This window comes from Mytilus californianus, unplaced genomic scaffold (genome assembly GCF_021869535.1).
Source record: "Mytilus californianus isolate M0D057914Y unplaced genomic scaffold, xbMytCali1.0.p SCAF_1, whole genome shotgun sequence".
Taxonomy (NCBI): Eukaryota; Metazoa; Mollusca; class Bivalvia; order Mytilida; family Mytilidae; genus Mytilus; species Mytilus californianus.
This window is the reverse complement of record NW_026262581.1, coordinates 122,770,149-122,790,713: the sequence shown is the minus strand read 5'-3', so window position 1 is coordinate 122,790,713 and position 20,565 is coordinate 122,770,149. Positions and strand designations below refer to the sequence as shown.

Genomic DNA, 20,565 nt, shown 5'->3' with positions numbered 1-20,565 from the left:
AACATGATGAGTTGCTCACTCCTTATTGTGCAACTTTGAATTTTCCTAGGTTTTGCTGGACCAAGATATTCACAAGATGGGTCAGTTTTACCACACAGTTTACTTGGTACTTTCTCAGAATTCAAGAAGATAGCTTTGGAAAAAGGAGACCTCCTGGTATGTTTAATCTTCTGCAGATTCAATTAATTCAGTTGAAGGGGGGTTATATTTTAGAATAAGACATTAGTAAAATTCCTTTTAACTGACAGGACTGTATGGCCATTGCATAAGATCCTGATTGTTTAATATTGTTGGTTTCTTTGTAGACAATTAGTTTAGACATTTGATAACTTGGATCTAGATAACGTTTATGTAAAGACAAAAAAACAGTTGAGGCCCCAAACTTGAAACAGAAAAAAAACTCTTATTATTTTAACTCTCAGAGATTTAATATACAAATCTTAATAAAATTTTTCTACACATTCTTTTAGATTAATTATCACAGATCTGTTTGCGTATTTTCTGTGATATATAAAACTGATTAAAACTTGCTTTCAATTTTAGGATGTAACAGTACCAGGAGGGGAGCTAGAAAGAGAAACTAGTGTTCCAACACTTAAGTATGAGAAGAAAAAACGTGTTCACCAACCACCATCTCATGCTAATGAGAACAAAGCTTTACATAACTGGCAAATGAAAATGATTGAAAGAAAGAAGCAGCAAGGCTATATATCTAGTAAGACTTTTTAGATGAATTGATTGTTATTTGTAAGATAGAAAATTATATATTAGTCTGGTCTTACCAAGCTTCTAGTAGGACACCATATGATATTTCTCTACTTGGGACAGTTCAATTTCCAAGAATACTGTATTACACTATATTTCCCTGTTCATGACAGTATAATTTTCTAATTTTGATTGCCATGCAAAATTGTTGAAATATGCACATGTTCATGAAAAATTAGTTTTAAATAAAGAAAAGCATGACTTTGTCTTAAACTAAGGTAATATTCTAAGAATTTTTTAAAATAAAAGTATACAGACATGTCTGTTTTAATACGATCTTTTGTTAACTATGATACCAATATTATTTTCAGAATTATTACAAAAGAATCCTGAAGACTTAGCAATGAATGCTGCAGATAATTATCGTAAGATCCAAGAGGAGAGATATATACTTGATAGAACTATACCCCTTACTGACTATGGCAAAGGATGTAAGTGTATTTTAAAGGAATTAATGATATTTTAAAATATGAATTCTTGAATTCCAATTATGATTCTACAGTTAGAAAACACTTGAATTTCCATACAAAAACTTTATCCACAGTTTAATTGATCTGTATGATTTCAACACAACTATTGTTCAATGCAGCAAATTATTTATTTGATTGTGTATTCTAATTTAGAATTAAAAAGCAGCAAGATATTAGTTGACTATCAGGTTTTCTTGCATGTAGATATAGTAAAATATCACCTGTGAAGTAAACTTTTCTATTTAAAGATCGTGTTGGGAGTGAATTTTGGAAACAACAGGAAAGATTTGGAGATGACGATACAGGCATTCAGTAAGTGTGGATAAAGGGTTACTGCAGTCTCATTTAAAGGGTTACTGCTGTCTCATTTAAAGGGTTACTGCAGTCTCATTTAAAGGGTTACTGCTGTCTCATTTAAAGGGTTACTGCAGTCTCATTTAAAGGGTTACTGCAGTCTCATTTAAAGGGTTACTGCCGTCTCATTTAAAGGGTTACTGCAGTCTCATTTAAAGGGTTACTGCATTACTGCAGTCTCATTTAAAGGGTTACTGCAGTCTCATTTGAAGGGTTACTGCAGTCTCATTTAAAGGGTTACTGCAGTCTCATTTAAAGGGTTACTGCAGTTTCATTTAAAAGGTTACTGCTGTCTCATTTAAAGGGTTACTGCAGTCTCATTAAAAGGGTTACTGCAGTCTCATTTACTGCATTACTGCAGTCTCATTTAAAGGGTTACTGCAGTCTCATTTAAAGGGTTACATCTGTCTCATTGATGTATGACCCTTATCTTCTTTTATTAAGTCTCCCAAACGAAGTTTGGGAAGACTTATTGTTTTTGCTCAGTTCTTATTATTATTATTATTCTTCTTCTTCTTCTTCTTCTTCTTCTTCTTCTTCTTCTTCCGCCGCTTTTAAATTTGAACTTGTCCGCACCCGTTCTCCAAAACCGCTTGTCGGATTAACTTAGGGTTTCACAATATGTTAGACTAACATGTCTAGTGGTGCAATCAGGGTTTTGTTTTTGCAATGGGGTTTTTAAAGGGATACTTTGAGGGGCAAAAAGAAAAGAGGGTTTTACTATAGAACCCTATGGGATTTTATTTTTTAAAATTTTCAAATGATTATAAATTGAAAACCGTTCGTGATAGACACAAACTTTTTAATTGAAAATGTTCTAAATGATAAAGCCCATTAAATGAAATACAGGGTTAGTCCCCAGGGGTCACCCCCACCCCCTGCCATTTAAGAAAGTTCTAATACCTTGTAAGTGGTCAAGATCCCCACCCCTAAACCATATATATTCTGGTTTGTCATGCTAAGATGGTTTGAATGATATACAGGGTTAGTCCCCAGGGGTCATCCCACCCCCTATCATTTGAGAAAGTTCTAATATCTTGTAAATGGTCGAGATCCCCACCCCTAAACCATATATATTCTGGTTTGTCATGATAAAGCACATCAAATGTAATACAGGGTTAGTCCCCAGGGGTCACCCCCACCCCTGCCATTTAAGAAAGTTCTAATATCTTCTAAGTTGTCAAGATCCCCACCCCTAAACCATATATATTCTGGTTTGTCATGCTAAGATGGTTTGAATGATATACAGGGTAAGTCCCCAGGGGTCATCCCGATCCCCTGCCATTTGAGAAAGTTCTAATATCTTGTAAATGGTCGAGATCCCCACCCCTAAACCATATATATTCTGGTTTGTCATGATAAAGCACATCAAATGAAGTACAGGGTTAGTCCCCAGGGGTTACCCCACCCCCTGCCATTTAAGAAAGTTCTAATATCTTGAAAGTGGTCAAGATCCCCACCCCTAAACCATATATATTCTGGTTTGTTATGCTAAGATGGTTTGAATGATTTACAGGGTTAGTCCCCAGGGGTCATCCCGACCCCCTGCCATTTAAGAAAGTTATAATATCTTGTAAATGGTCGAGATCCCCACCCCTAAACTATATATATTCTGGTTTGTCATGATAAAGCACATCAAATGTTATGCAGGGTAAGTCCCCAGGGGTCACCCCCACCCCCTGCCATTTAAGAAAGTTCTAATATCTTCTAAGTGGTCAAGATCCCCACCCCTAAACCATATATATTCTGGTTTGTCATGCTGAGATGCTTTGAATGATATACAGGGTAAGTCCCCAGGGGTCATCCCGACCCCCTGCCATTTGAGAAAGTTCTAATATCTTGTAAATGGTCGAGATCCCCACCCCTAAACCATATATATTCTGGTTTGTCATGATAAAGCACATCAAATGTTATACAGGGTTAGTCCCCAGCAGTCACCCCCACCCCTTGCCATTTGAGAAAGTTCTAATATCTTGTAAATGGTCGAGATCCCCACCCCTAAACCATATATATTCTGGTTTGTCATGATAAAGCACATCAAATGAAATACAGGGTAAGTCTCCATTGGTCACCCCCACCCCCTGCCATTTAAGAAAGTTCTAATATCTTGTAAATGGTCGAGATCCCCACCCCTAAACCATATATATTCTGGTTTGTCATGATAAAGCACATCAAATGTTATACAGGGTAAATCCCCAGGGGTCACCCCCATCCCCTGCCATTTAAGAAAGTTCTAATATCTTCTAAGTGGTCAAGATACCCACCCCTAAACCATATATATTCTGGTTTGTCATGCTGAGATGGTTCGAATGATATACAGGGTAAGTCCCCAGGGGTCATCCCGACCCCCTGCCATTTGAGAAAGTTCTAATATCTTGTAAATGGTCGAGATCCCCACCCCTAAACCATATATATTCTGGTTTGTCATGATAAAGCACATCAAATGTTATACAGGGTTAGTCCCCAGCGGTCACCCCCACCCCTTGCTATTTGAGAAAGTTCTAATATCTTGTAAATGGTCGAGATCCCCACCCCTAAACCATATATATTCTGGTTTGTCATGATAAAGCACATCAAATGAAATACAGGGTTAGTCTCCAGGGGTCACCCCCACCCCCTGCCATTTAAGAAAGTTCTAATATCTTCTAAGTGGTCAAGATCCCCACCCCTAAACCATATATATTCTGGTTTGTCATGCTGAGTTGGTTTGAATGATATACAGGGTAAGTCCCCAGGGGTCATCCCGACCCCCTGCCATTTGAGAAAGTTCTAATATCTTGTAAATGGTCGAGATCCCCACCCCTAAACCATATATATTCTGGTTTGTCATGATAAAGCACATCAAATGTTATACAGGGTTAGTCCCCAGCGGTCATCCCCACCCCTTGCCATTTGAGAAAGTTCTAATATCTTGTAAATGGTCGAGATCCCCACCCCTAAACCATATATATTCCGGTTTGTCATGATAAAGCACATCAAATGAAATACAGGGTTAGTCTCCAGGGGTCACCCCAACCCCCTGCCATTTAAGAAAGTTCTAATATCTTCTAAGTGGTCAAGATCCCCACCCCTAAACCATATATATTCTGCTTTGTCATGCGAAGATGGTTTGAATGATAGACAGGGTTAGTCCCCAGGGGTCATCCCGACCCCCTGCCATTTGAGAAAGTTCTAATATCTTGTAAATGGTTGAGATCCCCACCCCTAAACCATATATATTCCTATTTGTCATGTCTAGAACATTTGAATGACGTATACGGTCAGTCCCCAGGGGTTCCCCCCACCCCCAATGTTCTAATATCTTGTAAATGGTTGAGATCGCCACCCCTAAACCATATATATTCCTGTTCGTCATGTAATGAACATTTGAATGATGTATAGGGCCAGTCCCCAGGGGTTCCTCCCCACCCCCAATATTCTAGTATCTTGTAAATGGTTGAGATCTCCACCCCTAAACCATATATATTCTGGTTTGTCATGCCAAGATGATTTGAATGATATACAAGGTTAGTCCCCAGGCATCACTAATGCATATAACTTTACTGGACCAAACCAATTTTCACTGGACGTTGCCCAATGTCAGGCGACCCTGGGAATTTCGAATTATGGGAGCTTCGTTTGGGAGACTTCGTAACAGCATCCTGTTACAATCATTTCTTGTTCATATTTACATTATTAAATAAATATTAAACAGTTGAACAGTTTACTTTTAAAAATAATATCCTTGTAAGGAAAGAAAACAGTTTGGTAATCTATTTGTTATTATAAGGTCATTAAACAATTATTTTTCCCTAGTTTGTCCAAATTGATGTTATAAATGGACATTTCAGACGTAATCCAACTGATTTAAGTTTGTGTTCAGGATTAAGGTAGGTAACAAAGTTTGTAGATGGATTCTGTGTAATTCTACCTTTTTGTGGTTTTTCTGTTGTAAGGTATCAATATTTGTAGCTTTCTTTCCATCTCCATTGTTGATGCTACTTATATTTAAAAAATGTGATGGATTTTTTATTTTTTATGGATTTTTGGAAATATTTTCATCCTTTTGTTGAAAACTTTTTGACTTATAGAAGATTTATTGACAGCTGAGGAATAATGTTAATATCTTTACAGTATGACTCTGACACAGAACGAGAAAGGATATCCCCAGCCAGTAACACATGTAGGTATACCTAAGAGTATACGTGATGAGAAAGGTTGGCACTGGGCTCCTACTCATACTGCACCAGTCCATTATCCATGGCACAAAGCTCCTTACTTGGAGAAAAGGAAGAAAGAACTGGGCAAATATATCAAGGAACTAGATCCTCATAAACCAGTAAGTATTATATAGACACTTCTTGACACATTGAATATAAATGTTAGCACAAGCCTCGGAGTAGTAATACAGTACACTATTTCTACTAATTAAAATATTGTGGATGTTTACATGTTTTTATGTTTCATTGAAGAAATTCTCGCGCTTAGTGTCCTAAATATATCACAATAGTAGATGAATACTATCAATGGTTACTCTTTCTATTTTGTATAGAATTTATTCTGTATTTTTGTTCAACAAATCTAACATAAAAATCATTTGAACATTGCATCATAAATTATTTATCAGTACATGTGTTGTAATACTCTGAATGTAATATGTTTATTTAAAAGAGGCCATCAATCCATATTTCAGGAATTTGATGCCCTTGAAATCATAGGAACAAACCAGCCTCAGATGAAGAGACCTGAATCTGAAGTAGAATTTGTACATGAAGATAGAATGTCTTTGGATGATTTAGATGACCAGGACATGTAAGTACTTTCTGACTGAAGATCTCTCTGATAGGAATCAGTAGGTTTAGAAGTAAAAATTGACATTAATAGTATAAAAAACTTATAGTTCAAATGTATTCTTTCTCAATTTACATTGCAATTTCCATGAATGTTGCATTCTACAATTTGTTATTGATAACTAGTATTGTCATCATAAACTTGTTCCTTTTATAGAGATGCAGAGAAGGAACCAGGAGATCAGACCAACCAAAATGTTTTTGGACCTTCACTGAACTTTGCTGGCCAGCCAGCTAGATGGATTGGTGATGGTTATAGTTACCAGGGACAAGTTGGTATTGAAGGAAGGGTGACATTTGAGACATATTCTGGTGACAGGGTGACATCTTATCTGTACATTGTTAATGATGGAACCACTGCTGTGTACTATGACTGGAAGGTAGGTTTAGATGCATGATAGTATCAACCTGTCATTCAGTAGTTAGTGGAGACAATGAAGAATTAAACCTCAAAAGTCAAAAATCAAAAGTCTGAGAAAAGTCAATTTCACATTGGTTATTAGACAAGAATCGGATTATGAAACTGAAAACCAAAGTCATTTTCCTTGATTTCTGGTGAAAAGTGAGACATATGTATGCTGTTTCCGGCGTCAGCCGCGGCAACAATGTATTAGTTTGTGATTAGGTCTAGTTTATGGTGAACCACTAGTGGCAGGTCAATGATATTTGGTATGCAATTATATTAGCATTGCACATCTCATTACCATGGAGATTTTTTGGCCCCGCCCTCTCAGTCATGGTCTATTGACTTAGAAACTTTGCTTAGTTTACATGTATTAGTTTGTGATTAGGTCGGTTTATGGGGAACCACTAATGTTAAGTCAATGATATTTGGTATGCAAGTGTATTGGTATTTAAAATTTTCATTTCCATGGAGATTATATAACCCCACCCCCTCATTATGGTTCATTGACTTGAAACTTTTACATAGTTTACAAGTTAATGTTTGTGTTTAGGTTTGTTTAATTGAACGACTTATGAAAAGTCGATGGTATTTGGTATGAAGTTGTATTAGCATTGGCAGATCTCATTTCCATGGAGATTGTTTAGCCCTGTACCATCAGTCATGGTTCATTGTCTTTGAATATTTGCATAACTTACATGTTGAAGTATTGCTATTTTAATTTCAACATTTGCATTATCAAAATAACAAATAGGCGAGACATATCTCTGTGTTAACGGTTTATAGAAATATAATATGCAATAGAAAAATTTACTCCAAAGAAACTAATGAAGGTGGTGCATTTCTTTTGTTGTTGAGTACATATATTTGGATTTGACTGTAGTGGAATGTTGAGGGAAACATGTAATGGTGGCTTTATGAACTAGAAGACATTTATCTTTTAAAAAGTTTTTTATCTCTTTCAATAAATACTGTTAACCAACTAATTTTCTCGAGCGATTTATATTCGAGATTTTCGCGAGTAGAAAATAATGCGAATATAAATCGTAGCGAATATGTAAAACTTGGATTATTCCATAATTTAACTACATCAAGTAAATTTGAGAATCGCGAAATTAAATCACCGTGAAATAGACTAGAAAGGGCTAATCGCGAAATAAAGTATCCACAAAAATAAGTTGGTTTACAGTAGGTCTTTATAGGTAAACTTCTAAAATTTAACTTTCAAGGGTTTCATATGTATCATTGATTCATAAAACTATTGAAACTAAATATAAAAGATAATTATTATGTTAAAAAACTTTGAAATTTTGATGTGCTTCTATTTAAGTCATAAAGATGCACATTTAGAAATATTTTTTGTCTGAATCTAAACTGTACCAATAATTAGCACTGAGGTACACAGACACACAGCAATGTTTTCTTATTTTATTATGTTTTATAATAAAATATTTTCAGCATTTTGAAAGTTGTATTTGTAATTTCTGTTTTTAGATAGCTTCAAAAGAAGATTATTTTGATATGGTACATGTGTTATTGATTATTAGAGTTTCAGATTTTGTTCTTTTTTTTGTTGTTTGAAAATATGATGTTTTGAGAATTTTGTTATTAGTTTGTTGAAAGAAACTAATTAAAATTTTAATTATAATCCCCAGACATTTAAGCCTAAAACATTAATAATTGATTTTATTCTCTGCACATGTAATTTCTCATTAACAGTTGATATTACAATTTATCATTTTCAACTCAAAACCAACATCAACAATGTTTACACTGTTTGAAAAAAGAACAATGAAAATTGTATACACCAATAAAAAATAATATTGGTATTGATCACCATTTATGTTATTATGGTTGCCATGAATCAGCTAAACATAACTTGGCTTGTTTGGTTGACAGGTAATATTTAAAAGGTGTTTAGAGCTTGACATTTTGAAAAAAATTAGATTCATTGGTCATGTGAAACTTGGCTTTATTGTTTCAGTTCACAATTCCATTGAATGAAAACATTAAAGCATAAAATGGATGAATGAATCTAGTTAACACTTAAATGACAAATTTATAGTATTTACCCATAACATTTTCTTTTCTTCAGAAACTACCTAAAGATAACCCATTTGATTTGGTACACCAGCAGGTTCAGAGGTTCTATTTTAATAACAGTAGTGGTATGTACTATATTGAGTTATAAAAATATAACATTTGTAAACTTGTTTTTTGAGATTGGTCCTTTTTCAGGGCAATCACACACTTATTGAGGACTCTATTGTGCTGTTACGTTTTCCTGTTTTTGTACAGAAATCAAGCTTTGAGATTTATATTTCCAATTCTTAATTTTACTTAGCGAGTCAAATGCTTTTTAAATGAAAAAAGTCTGTATTTCAATGAATTTGAATGAAACTCCCTACACTTATAAATACATAGTGTTTCCCATAAGATCCAGTAGGTGTAAGTACCAGTGTTTTCCTCAAGACCCCAGCAGGTAAAAATACATAGTATTTCCCATAAGATCATGCAGATAGCAATTCAAATTAAAAAAAAAAATGTTTGAAAAACTTTGCCTATAATCGAATGAATGATTTTGCACAGAAACTATGAAAAGTTGTTGTTCCTTAAACATTTTTTTTTGTCTTACAGGTGTGATTCTACCAGGAGAAACAATGAAGTTTCCATTTGTTTTCAAATCCCCCAATGCTGGTGTGTTCACAGAACAGTGGAAATTTGAGACCCGTCCAGTGTTATGTGGAGGAGCCTCATTAATAGTTACATTAAGGGGTATTGCTTTACAGGAAGATAAATTCCAAAAGGAAAGAGAACAACTTGAGGTATGTGAAAAATAATTTTCAAAATAAGTGTTGAAAGTGATGTTTGTTATTGAAAAGTTCTTTTGTAAATTTGAATTAAAATATTTGCAAAAAGCTGTTGGCTGTATTCAAGACCAATATCTATTTTGTTTGACCCATTATATTGAAAGTTAATACTGTTATCTGAAGCCTGAGATTATGGGTACCAGTTAAGGTCTGAGGGTCTAAGTTATTGTTATGCTGTTTGTTTAAAAAAAGAAACAAGATTTGCAAGCATGGTATTACGGTATATGCCAGTTAAATGAAAGCATGCAGTTAACAGAACAACAGTATGACATTCATAGCTAATTAAATGTAAGTGGACCACTTTAGGTCCAACACTTCAAAAGTTAAATGCCTACTTTTTGTATAATACAATGTACCAAAATATTGTAAAGAGTAATAAGCATTTTTTTCCCCAAAAGGACTCAAAAATTATTTTTGTGTTGAAGCATTGTATTTATTGATATTATTGGCACTGATTTCCAATTTCTATGAGTCTTCGTGTGTTTAATTAGTTCAGTTAATTTTAGAATTTAAATTAAAAAATGGTGCATAAAGGTTTAACTTGATTGCATTATACAATCTGAAATTGTTCATCTATTTTTTTTGTTATCTTACAGAGAGATTTACAACAGAAACAAGCTGAGCAGATTGTAAGAAATATCCTCCATAATATCATCAATGGTATCAAGATACAAGATAGACCACCGTCACCTGTAGATGCTTATATAACTGAGGAGGAAATATTCTCTAGGAATAATCCTAAGGTATAACATTATTACAAATTTTTATGCCCTGCCTACGACAGTAATAGGGCATTATGTTTTCTGGTCTGTGCGTCTGTTTGTTCATCCGTTCGTTCCGCCGTCCGTTCGAACGTCTGTCCCGTGTCAAGGCAGTTTTTGATGAAGTTGAAGTCCAATCAACTTGAAACTTAATACACATGTTCCCTATGATATGATCTTTCTAATTTTAATGCCAAATTAGAGTTTTGACCCCAAATTTACGGTCCACTGAACATAGAAAATGATCGTGCGAGTGGGGCATCCGTGTACTATGGACACATTCTTGTTTTTCTAGTTTTGGGTAAAAACTGTTAAAATAATGATTCTGAATATTGAACTTGTAATGTTCTACTGATGATTTAGATAAAAAAAAAATTACAGACTGTTTAAAAAAAAATAAAAAATGAAATAACAACTGTAAATATGTAGGCAACGGGGGGTTTAAGTGTTACCCTTGACCGTCCTTCCGTCCATCCCATTTTTCGTTTCCGCACTCTAACTTAAGTTTTCCTCATCCAAATTTTATAAAACTCATAAACAATGCTAAAAATCAAAACTTGCAGACAGAGATCGAATTTTGGCAGTGAGTAACTTACCATTCTAGAGTTATGCCCCTTTTTAAACTTGGAAAATTGCAAAGCTTGAGAGGGGGCATTCGTGTTCTCTGACACATTCTTCTTCTATTTAAGCAACGAATTGGTGCAATTAAATTTTTTAATTTGATCTTTATATTCTTAATAGCTTTTCTACACTCATGATGCTGTCCAGGCACTGAAACAGTTGTATGCTGAAATAAACCCTGAAGAGAAAGAGGACAGGATATGGGATTTATCTGTGGAAGATCTGAAAGATGTAAGTTACTTAGATAATTACTTGTAAAGAGGGGTTGTTTTTGCAATTGAGAAAGTCATGTTTTATATTATTTACTGGTTTATGCCAACAGCTAAGCCAGGTGTACTGACCTTTTTATTTGGGAAAGCCACTCATATGGTGCTTCTGACCTTTTGTATTGAAAAAAAAAATTGTTTTGAATTATTGAATTAAAGAGATTCTTATAAGTATTTTTTTAATTTTGCAATGAAACTGTTTCAGAAGTTTGTATATAGAGTTATGTTATGTTCTTTTAATTTTTCATAAACTTCTTTTTATAGTAATACCTTGAAAACACTACTTCCAAGGAATGGTTTCATTTTATATTTTTTGTCCTTGCTATGGATCTAAATCTATAGAATATGTGTTCCTAACTTTATATATGTTTTATTACAGGAGTTGATGGCAATGGATGATGACGATGAAAGAAAGGAAGATTTCCTCCACCAGATGAATACCCATGTGTCTAAAATGTCCTATAGTCCAAGCAATCCTATCAAAAAAGATTTATATAAAGCTGGGTAAGAGCCTCCGAAAAAAGATCCAACAGTTCTAACCTTTCAAGGCAGACTTTTTTAAAGCAATATAGATTAATCGGATAAACAACGCAATTGTATTATTTCTGATTCTTTACAGGTGATTGGTTCAAGACCGAATGCATGTATTCAAATTTACAAATCTTTGAGTAGGATTTTATTGTTTATTTGAATTTTTTTTTTTCTTTTAGTACTAACATTTGTTTCAGATTATTTATTATTATTTACATCCATTTTAGTATAATTTTGATGATACGGGTAGTTTAATTTAACCCTATTTTAATTTTTATAATTCAGGTATGAGTTATTATTGGAGACAGTAGATAATATAGTGAGTGAGTCCATAGCTATAAGACAAGTGATGGGACTGCCTGAAAGAGAATCTTTGGATCAAATAGAGGACAGTAAGTTATCAACTTTGTGTCACATTATAACATGCAACTCTAACTGAAGTGTCATTTAAAATATAATCATTTTCCCAATTGTGTATGGATCATTACCAAGATCTGCATGTGGAAATGGCTTGTTGGATTATGATACCTTCATATTATATAAAGCATTACTGCCATCTTGGAGTATTTTATATTTGGATAAAGGGTTTACTCAGTTTAGATTTTTATCATAATGCATATATTTACATCATTTTTGTTTTTTGTTAATCTTTTTATCTTCTTGTCTATTTTAACAAAGGTTGAAAAAAAATGTCACTCTATAACAATTATTTTCCTTCAATGTTAATGAATATTTAATATAGAGTTCTGTTGACAGAAAAATTTTTGATCTTTGTAAAACTAGTATTAATGTACTTTTTCAGCTATTTAAATGTTAATAACACCCTGAAATTTCTTTCATTTTTATTGTGCATATCATAGTTACAGAAGGATATTCTCGTGAAACATCTTCCGTCCATTTGGACAGTGATAGTGAGTTGTCTCCCATTAAATGGCATGACCATCTTCAGTTCATAGCTCCTCTTAGACTTATGTTATTTTAAGTAGATTTAGGTTTAAATGCTTAGTTCTGTTCTACAAATTTCATCTGAAAATTCTATAAAATGCTGTTTCTCTGAGAAGATTAATACTTTATATAACGTTTCTTTTTGTTTATAGCATTTCTTAAACTTATGCTGTTTCAGTGTTAACAAAAGATGTAAACGATTAAAATAATGAAACTAACAATAATTCTCCTTTTTTTCTATATTTCATGTGAATGACAAAGCTATGTTATTTAGATAACATCAATCTGCTTATGATAATATCATGTATAAAACATAATTAAATGATAAGTAAAAAATGGTTTTATATGAATCTTTTACTTCATGTTGAAAATCTCTGAGTTTTTTAAAAGTATGTTAAGGAGTATGGTTATACATATATTCTCTCTTAAAATAAGTCGGGAGTCTTAGGACCATATGAAATTAGAAGATATATAATATATTTATAAGCATGAACTCTATACAAATCTCTAAACAATTCATTTATACTGTTTGGTAGATCATCGTATTAAAGGTATTTCTATAACATAGAAAAGCATGTACTGGTATATATATATATTACTAACGCTTATATATTTTTAATGGATAAGGTCTAAAGACTTAAAATATGTTCAGTTAATATAATGTCAGTTGCTTGTTTGCTGTTGGCTTCCACGTTTTTTTTAAAGAATGGGTATATGACTAATTTGTATGCCAACACTCCCTCAAAAAGTTGTTCCCTTTACAGTGTATACCTAATATAAGTCTATCAGTATGTTTGATGAAGGGTGATAATGATAGTTTGTTCTTACTTTTTATCCTCACTTCATGAGAACTTTTTTTTTACTTTATTATGTAGTTATTCTTGTTAAGAAAAGAAAAACTATTAAAATCCTCTGTTTCCAGATGATAAGTTAAATGAAACGAAATGATTTTTAAAGATACCCCAATTTTACCAAAAATTACCGAATTAGTAAAATGTTTAAAAGGAAATATATCAGTAATTATCAAAAGGAATGGATGGACAACACTAGGAAAACCTTTTTTATTTTTGGCTTAAAGGTGGAAGTGCAAGATGTTCAGTTTTTTTATATATACATACCTCATTTATAACTTGTTATATACAATGAATTAGCTTGTATCAATGTAAATATGGAAACTAATTTACTTTATTGTAAAAATACCTATACTTGAATAAGAAAATAGAATAAAAGCATTTTAATTCAGGAAAAAGATTTAAAGAAAGAAGAGTTAGCGAAAGACGTTTGACTGCGGCAGCTACTACAATAGGAACTTTAAAAAAGTCCTTGCCGCCAATACCTGACTCCCCGCCTAAGGGTATTAGCATGCTGTATTAGTTTTCTCTTGAATTTATTGTTAAAATTTTATTAACTTGTTATAAATTCATCCTTTTTGTGCCTTGTTTTGTCTCATACAAAATAGCTAAGCAAATATTGCAGGGAAAACCAAACAAAATTGTTTAGCTTCAACTGAAATTCTAAACAAATGACATTCCTTAGTTTGTAAACTTTTCATTTGTTTGAAGAGACACATAGACAAATATATATTTGATTTCACAATATTCACCAAATTTGTTATAAATTAGACCATTTTGGTGCCATATTGATCAACTGACACTGCAAAAGAAAAAGAACCCCAAAAAAATGTTTACAACATTAAACTTAACTGAATGCAAGATAAATGACATTCATTACTTTATAAATCTTTCACTTGTGAAAGAGAAACATACACAAGTATATATTTGTTTGCATACGTTTACATAATAGTCAACATAGATAAGTTGAAAATTATGTTTGTTGAGTTCGAAGTTCTCCCAATTGTTCTTTCTCACAATGTGGTAGCATGAGAACACTGTTCTTTCTCACAATATGGTAGCATGAGAACACTGGCAATGATGTGATAAAAAACCGAGTATTTGCACATAACTGAGCACATGGAACGATTAAATGAATGAACTGTTGATTAAACAGTAAAATCAATCTGCACTTTTGTTGTTAACAGCACACAATCTGTTGTGGAGAATAGCATACAAATTGTCTTGAAGATAGTTACTTTATTTTGTTTCAGTTTTTGTGCATGTTGTTTTTATTGTTTTATCAAGTGGTACCATCTCATAGACATTTGAGATGGATATAGTTATAGAATGTCAATATGTTATTCCTATTTTTTTTTTTAAATATCATCTGTTCATGTGTTTCATAAAAAAACTAAAAAAAAAAACTCTCATTTTAATTCAATTGTTCTATGGGGAAAATGAAATTAGCTTTTCACAGCATTTCTTTTAGTATAAAATTTGATTGTAATAATGACTAACATGTCTTGGTTAATGTGAACTTTTAACCAACCAATAAACAATCGATTTCTTTATTAGTATATTTAAAATATGTTACTTTATTTGATATAGGTTCTAAGTCAAAGGGTAATAAGACACCATCATTAGATAAGAAAGTTTCTCCTGCCAAGGATGCCAAACCAGCTAAAGGAAAAGATGTATGTATAATAAAGAGATATCTTAAACAGTGATATATATACTGTATACATGAATTAGAAGTCTTTGGAATAGCTTGAAAAGTTTAATAATTCATGAATTGCAATTTGTTAGTTTGTGGTAGGAACATAATTTTATATCTTTTGTTTTAATGTTACTGAATTTCTGGGTTTGCACAAAACAAATCAGTTTGAAATATGCATTTTGTTCATTATTCAATTTTACAATTTGTGTACTGGTAACCGCAAATCCATAAAAATATGTATCTCATGAAGAAAGGTACAATCACATCAAAAAAAAGAGTAAAATATTTGTATTAGTGTCAGTGTATGACAATAAAACCATTGGCATTCAGTTCATTTGAGTCATATCAATTTCATTTTTTAATTGCACATCTGGTTTTCAATATCCACTATTATGCTAAGAAATAGAAATGATGCTGACAAAATACAATTTAGAAACTCTGTTATTTCACTTTTCTTTACCATAAATTTCATTTTATTGATTAATAGATTAATAGATTTTAGTTGATACCAATTTATCAAAATTCACAGGCTGGTAAGGCAGATACCAAAGGGAAGACAACTCCTGGTCCGCCTGCCAAGAAAGGTCCTAGTAGAGGATCTGCAACACCAGGAGCATTACAGCCTGAAAGTCGAGATAGAACTCAAACACCAACTAGTGCACCACAGAGCCCAATACCAGATTCTGATCCAGTTTTATATAGAAAATACAAGGAAAAATTACAAGCTAAGGTATAATAAGAGTTCAATGTATAGACATATTGACACTTTCGGTATTTAGCTGAATGTTGTCTCTGAATGACCCTAGATATTTCTCCAATAACCTTCTGACATCAAACAACAATCAGTTTTTAATTATGACATCAAATATTTTCAGCATGACCCTTTTTTCCAATCATGATACTATAGTGTATAAAATGCATAACCTATCCTGGATAGGTTATATACTCAAAAGTATAAAAACAGGAAAATTTCAAGAAATTTTAGTAGGTCATTATTGTTTAAAACTTTTACAAGTAGCAGACCTTATTTTCATTTGGCTTGCAAATGATGATGAACTGCATACAGAAAAGAGATTCAAACAGTTTTTCTATATGATAATAGAAATAAGCACCCAAAATAAAGGTACATAAACAGTAGGAAGAACAGATGATACGGTTTCTAATAAAAACACTTAAAATCTAACCAGAAAAAAGTATTTAATTCAATTATATTGGTATTACAGGAAACAGTTACAATACAAAAAAAGTGTATGATATATTGCTTGCATTAAGTGTTTAGCAAGTACTTTTATAATACTGTGAATTTATTATTATTCTACGGATACCAATTTTTCTGAGTATATCGGGTAAACCACAAATTTAAATGTATAACCAAGTATCATTTCTTAAAACTCTTGTATGCAAACTTTGGCAAAACCATGAAATCAAATACCCACTTAAATACATATTTTCCTCAATCCATGAAAGTTGGTATCCAAGAAAATAAACGAATCCACAGTAATATTATGTCTGTAATGTTTTGTCTTCCCACATTCATGTAAATTAGCAATAAAGTAAGAAATATTGCTATATTAAAAATTAATAAGAGAGACAAATCTTGCTATCATTCAAAAGCTTTTTATTATATACCATAAAATATATTGTATAAATCCTTGATTTTGTTTTAAAGACAATAAATAACTATTAAACTTATTAATCTATTTTTTTTTCAGGCATATTATATTGTTGGAGACATGTTGGACAAAATGGAGAATGTGTTTGAATGTATTTTAGATAGTGAAGATAGACCACCATTGAAACTGTGATAAAAACCTTCAAAAAAACTTTTGCATTTATAGAGAGATATATGTATTTATAAAAACTATCTGTGATGTTTATGAAATATTTGTTTTATATTTACTGCCAATTTTTTTGTTGAAAATTTATGAAATTGAAATATGAATGTTTTATATAATTGAGATTTTATGATTATAAATTTAAAGAATTAATCTAACATTGAAAAGGTGTTAGTGATATGCAGTTCTGAAAAAAGTGATATAACTTCTTGGTTCAATCACTGTTTAAAATTATTAATTGTTCTCTTTACAAAAATAATCCGTCCAATAAATATTAAATTTTTTGAAGTTCATTCTGTTTATTTTCAAATCATACAATTTTGATGTGCACTAGTTACTAGGAGTAAGAGCAGACTTGACCAGCTGTGTTTTAGAATAATGTCAGGGTAGGTGACATGTCTTCAAGTTCACAGCTACATTGTAAACTTGCAAGTAAAAAATGTGGCACAAAGTAGCAGTTTACTACAAAGCAGGAGTCATATTCATATTACATTAACATGTTTTCATCCTGATATACATGTTGTATTTGCCACTGGTTGTTAAAACCCAAATCCATCCATTGTTTGATGTGATAATGATGGGCTGGTGTTTAAGGTCAAATGGTAATAATAACAACCATATCAGGGCGAGAACATGTCCATGTAATATGAACCCTGCTTTGTCCTAGACCCTTTATAATAGAAAAAACAAAGGATATGAGTATCCATCCATGACACAAAATCAATACAAGAACAGAAACACACAAAAAGCAAAGTAACAGCGTTTTTATTGCTGTTATGTTTAGTTTTTATCATTAACTCTCAGAAAAATCTGATGTCTAGTGTGTCGGAAGGCCCCGAGTTTTTATCCTCTGCTGGGTCTGTAAAATTGTTATTTCCAAGCATGCAGCATTTTGGATTAAAGTAAAGAGTAGTTGGCATATAGTAGGATGTCATTTGTAAGCTAGCATGTTAAAAATCTAACTCTGTGTGTCAGTCTAGTACAAAGTAGGGTCTATTTATATTTCAGTAACATGATATCTTCCCGAATATGCAAGTAATATTTGCCACATGATGCAGTCATCAGTCAATATAATGGTAGAATAATCTTCCCTTTCCTGATCCAAATTTAAAACAAGAATGTCTGGCCTGTTTTACTGATTAGGATTGAATTTATGTTGAAATTCTATTGAAGAAACTACATATATCACATAAACCTCACATAATCAATAATCCATAAAAATTAAGGTCAAGGTCAGATGAACCCTGTCAGACAGACAAGTACACCTTATAATCATTCTATACCAAAATTAGTTGACCTATTGTCTAAATAAAAGAAAAATGTATCTGAGGACATGAATACTCCTGCTCAAGCTTGCAATTTTCCAAGTTAAAAAGGGGCATAACTCTAGAACAAATAAATGACTCACTGCCCAAATTCGAACTCTGTCTGCGTTTTGTAGTTTTTAGCATTATGAGTTTCATAAAATTTGTGTGTGCAAACTTAAGTCAGAGTGCAGAAATAAAAAAATTTGCAATTTTCCAAGTTATAAAGGGGAATAACTTTTGAACGGCAAGGGACTAGGCTCCTAAATTCGAACTTTCTGCAAGTTTTGGTTCTTAGCACTGTGTATGAGGTTCATAATATTGCATGAGGCAAACTTAAGTTAGAGTTTGGAAACAAAAATGGGACGGACGGTCAAGGGTAACATTTAATGGCCCCATTGCCTACGGCGGGGGCATAAAAATCTGAGATAAGGATTTACCATTGACTGGTAAACCATGAAAATGAGGTCAAGGTTAAATGAACACTGGCGAACAAACATGCAAACCTTTAGTCATTTCATACACCAATTATAGTTGACCTATTGCTTACACTTCTGATAATAGACATAAACATGAAATCTTAACATCGACCATTGAACCATGAAAATGAGGTCAAGGTCAGACAGACCCTGCCAGACACATGTACGCCTTACAATCATTCCATACACTAAATATGACCTATTGCAAAGTATCTGAGAGATGGAACTAACCATTAAAACTATACACTGAACAATGGACCATGAAAAAGAGGTCAAAGTCGAATGAACCCTGCCAGTAGATTATGTACACTTTACAAATCATTCTATACACAAAATATAGTTGATATCTGAAAAACTTGACCATGAAAACTTAACATTATCACTGATCCATGTATGGTATGGCATGAAACATGTAAGACATTGAAATGATCCTATACCAAACAGTTGTCCTATCACTCATAATAGTTATAATATCATGTGATAAAAAGATTACACAATTTTGTTTAATCAGTTGCTGAAACATGAAAATGAGGTCAAGGACAATGGACATATATCCGACAGAAACTTTGTAATTTAAGGTAAGATATGAAGAACGGTATGCAGGTCTTCTACCTTCTTAGATATAAAGCTTAGTACAATTAGTCTAAGCCTTGGTGACATGATAAGCATTCCTTTGTCTTGCAATCTGAGACTTTTGTCGAAGGCAATACTATAAATTTAGACATAATTAAATTTCAATGCTAAAAAAGACAGAACACTAAATGTATCAATACTGAAGGACTGAGCTTTGAATTATATGTCTTACTTGGCAGCAAAATTATAATATACTGGTAGACATTCTTATCTGTTACAGTCCTTTTCATTGGACTAACAGAAGGAAATGTCCAATTGGATCTCATCATAGAAATAGACATCTACTAGCATAAACAACATTGCATCACATAGTAGTCTTTTTTTTTTTAATCAAAAAATGTCTGATAACAAGATCAATCCAAGCTATATATGGGATTATATCTGATAACACTACAGTATCCCTTTATTTGAGATTTTTATAAACATTGTTTCTATATAAATATGGGCAAACTAAATATAAAATTTACTTCTGACACTGTTATATTTTCATGAAGCTGATTCTTTGTGTTGTTATACAATTTTGCATTGTTTGCCTCTAACTTTTATCTTTTGAATACAAGAATATAAGTTTATAGAACATAATGCCCTGGTTGCACTATCACATTTCTATGTTCAGAGTGAACTGTGAAATCAGGGTCAAACCGCAACTTTGTTGTAACATTAACCAAAAACTTAACCTGAAATGTACTGGTTTCACACTCACATTTATATGACCAGTGAACCACGAACTCAAAATCAATTCCATAATCTAGCAGATAATTTAAAAAGTTTTTATCATAATGTATATGTGTACAAAGTTTCAAGTTGATGTTACCTCAACTTCCTGGTAAACTACCTTAACCAATAACTTTAAGCTGATACTGGACAGACGATCATACAGAATAACATAATGCCCCTCTACTATCGTAAATCTTCCAATTATGCAGTACTAACTATTGTGGCCTAATCC

The 20,565-nt window shown here is 32.5% G+C and overlaps 1 protein-coding gene across 6 annotated transcripts in view; it reads left to right on the top strand.

Annotated features, from left to right (window-relative positions):
- The window catches only part of LOC127711796 (MYCBP-associated protein-like), a 50,059-nt gene extending 32,571 nt beyond the window's left edge, over window positions 1-17,488 (top strand). For 4 of the 6 annotated variants that reach the window (XM_052217970.1, XM_052217934.1, XM_052217962.1 and 1 more), the window contains 17 exons: window positions 50-156; window positions 544-715; window positions 1,077-1,196; window positions 1,484-1,547; window positions 5,703-5,907; window positions 6,262-6,380; window positions 6,576-6,798; window positions 8,917-8,989; window positions 9,459-9,646; window positions 10,288-10,434; window positions 11,194-11,304; window positions 11,719-11,843; window positions 12,156-12,262; window positions 12,731-12,781; window positions 15,257-15,342; window positions 15,895-16,095; window positions 17,078-17,488. In XM_052217970.1, coding sequence (XP_052073930.1) covers window positions 50-156; window positions 544-715; window positions 1,077-1,196; window positions 1,484-1,547; window positions 5,703-5,907; window positions 6,262-6,380; window positions 6,576-6,798; window positions 8,917-8,989; window positions 9,459-9,646; window positions 10,288-10,434; window positions 11,194-11,304; window positions 11,719-11,843; window positions 12,156-12,262; window positions 12,731-12,781; window positions 15,257-15,342; window positions 15,895-16,095; window positions 17,078-17,170 — 2,192 coding nt within the window. In that variant the 3' untranslated portion in view covers window positions 17,171-17,488. Of the gene's footprint in view, window positions 1-49; window positions 157-543; window positions 716-1,076; window positions 1,197-1,483; window positions 1,548-5,702; window positions 5,908-6,261; window positions 6,381-6,575; window positions 6,799-8,916; window positions 8,990-9,458; window positions 9,647-10,287; window positions 10,435-11,193; window positions 11,305-11,718; window positions 11,844-12,155; window positions 12,263-12,730; window positions 12,782-13,351; window positions 13,367-15,256; window positions 15,343-15,894; window positions 16,096-17,077 lie in introns of all 6 variants that reach the window. The other 2 variants (XM_052217944.1, XM_052217955.1) reach the window with 2 other exon arrangements.
- The last annotated feature ends 3,077 nt before the right edge of the window (window positions 17,489-20,565 follow it).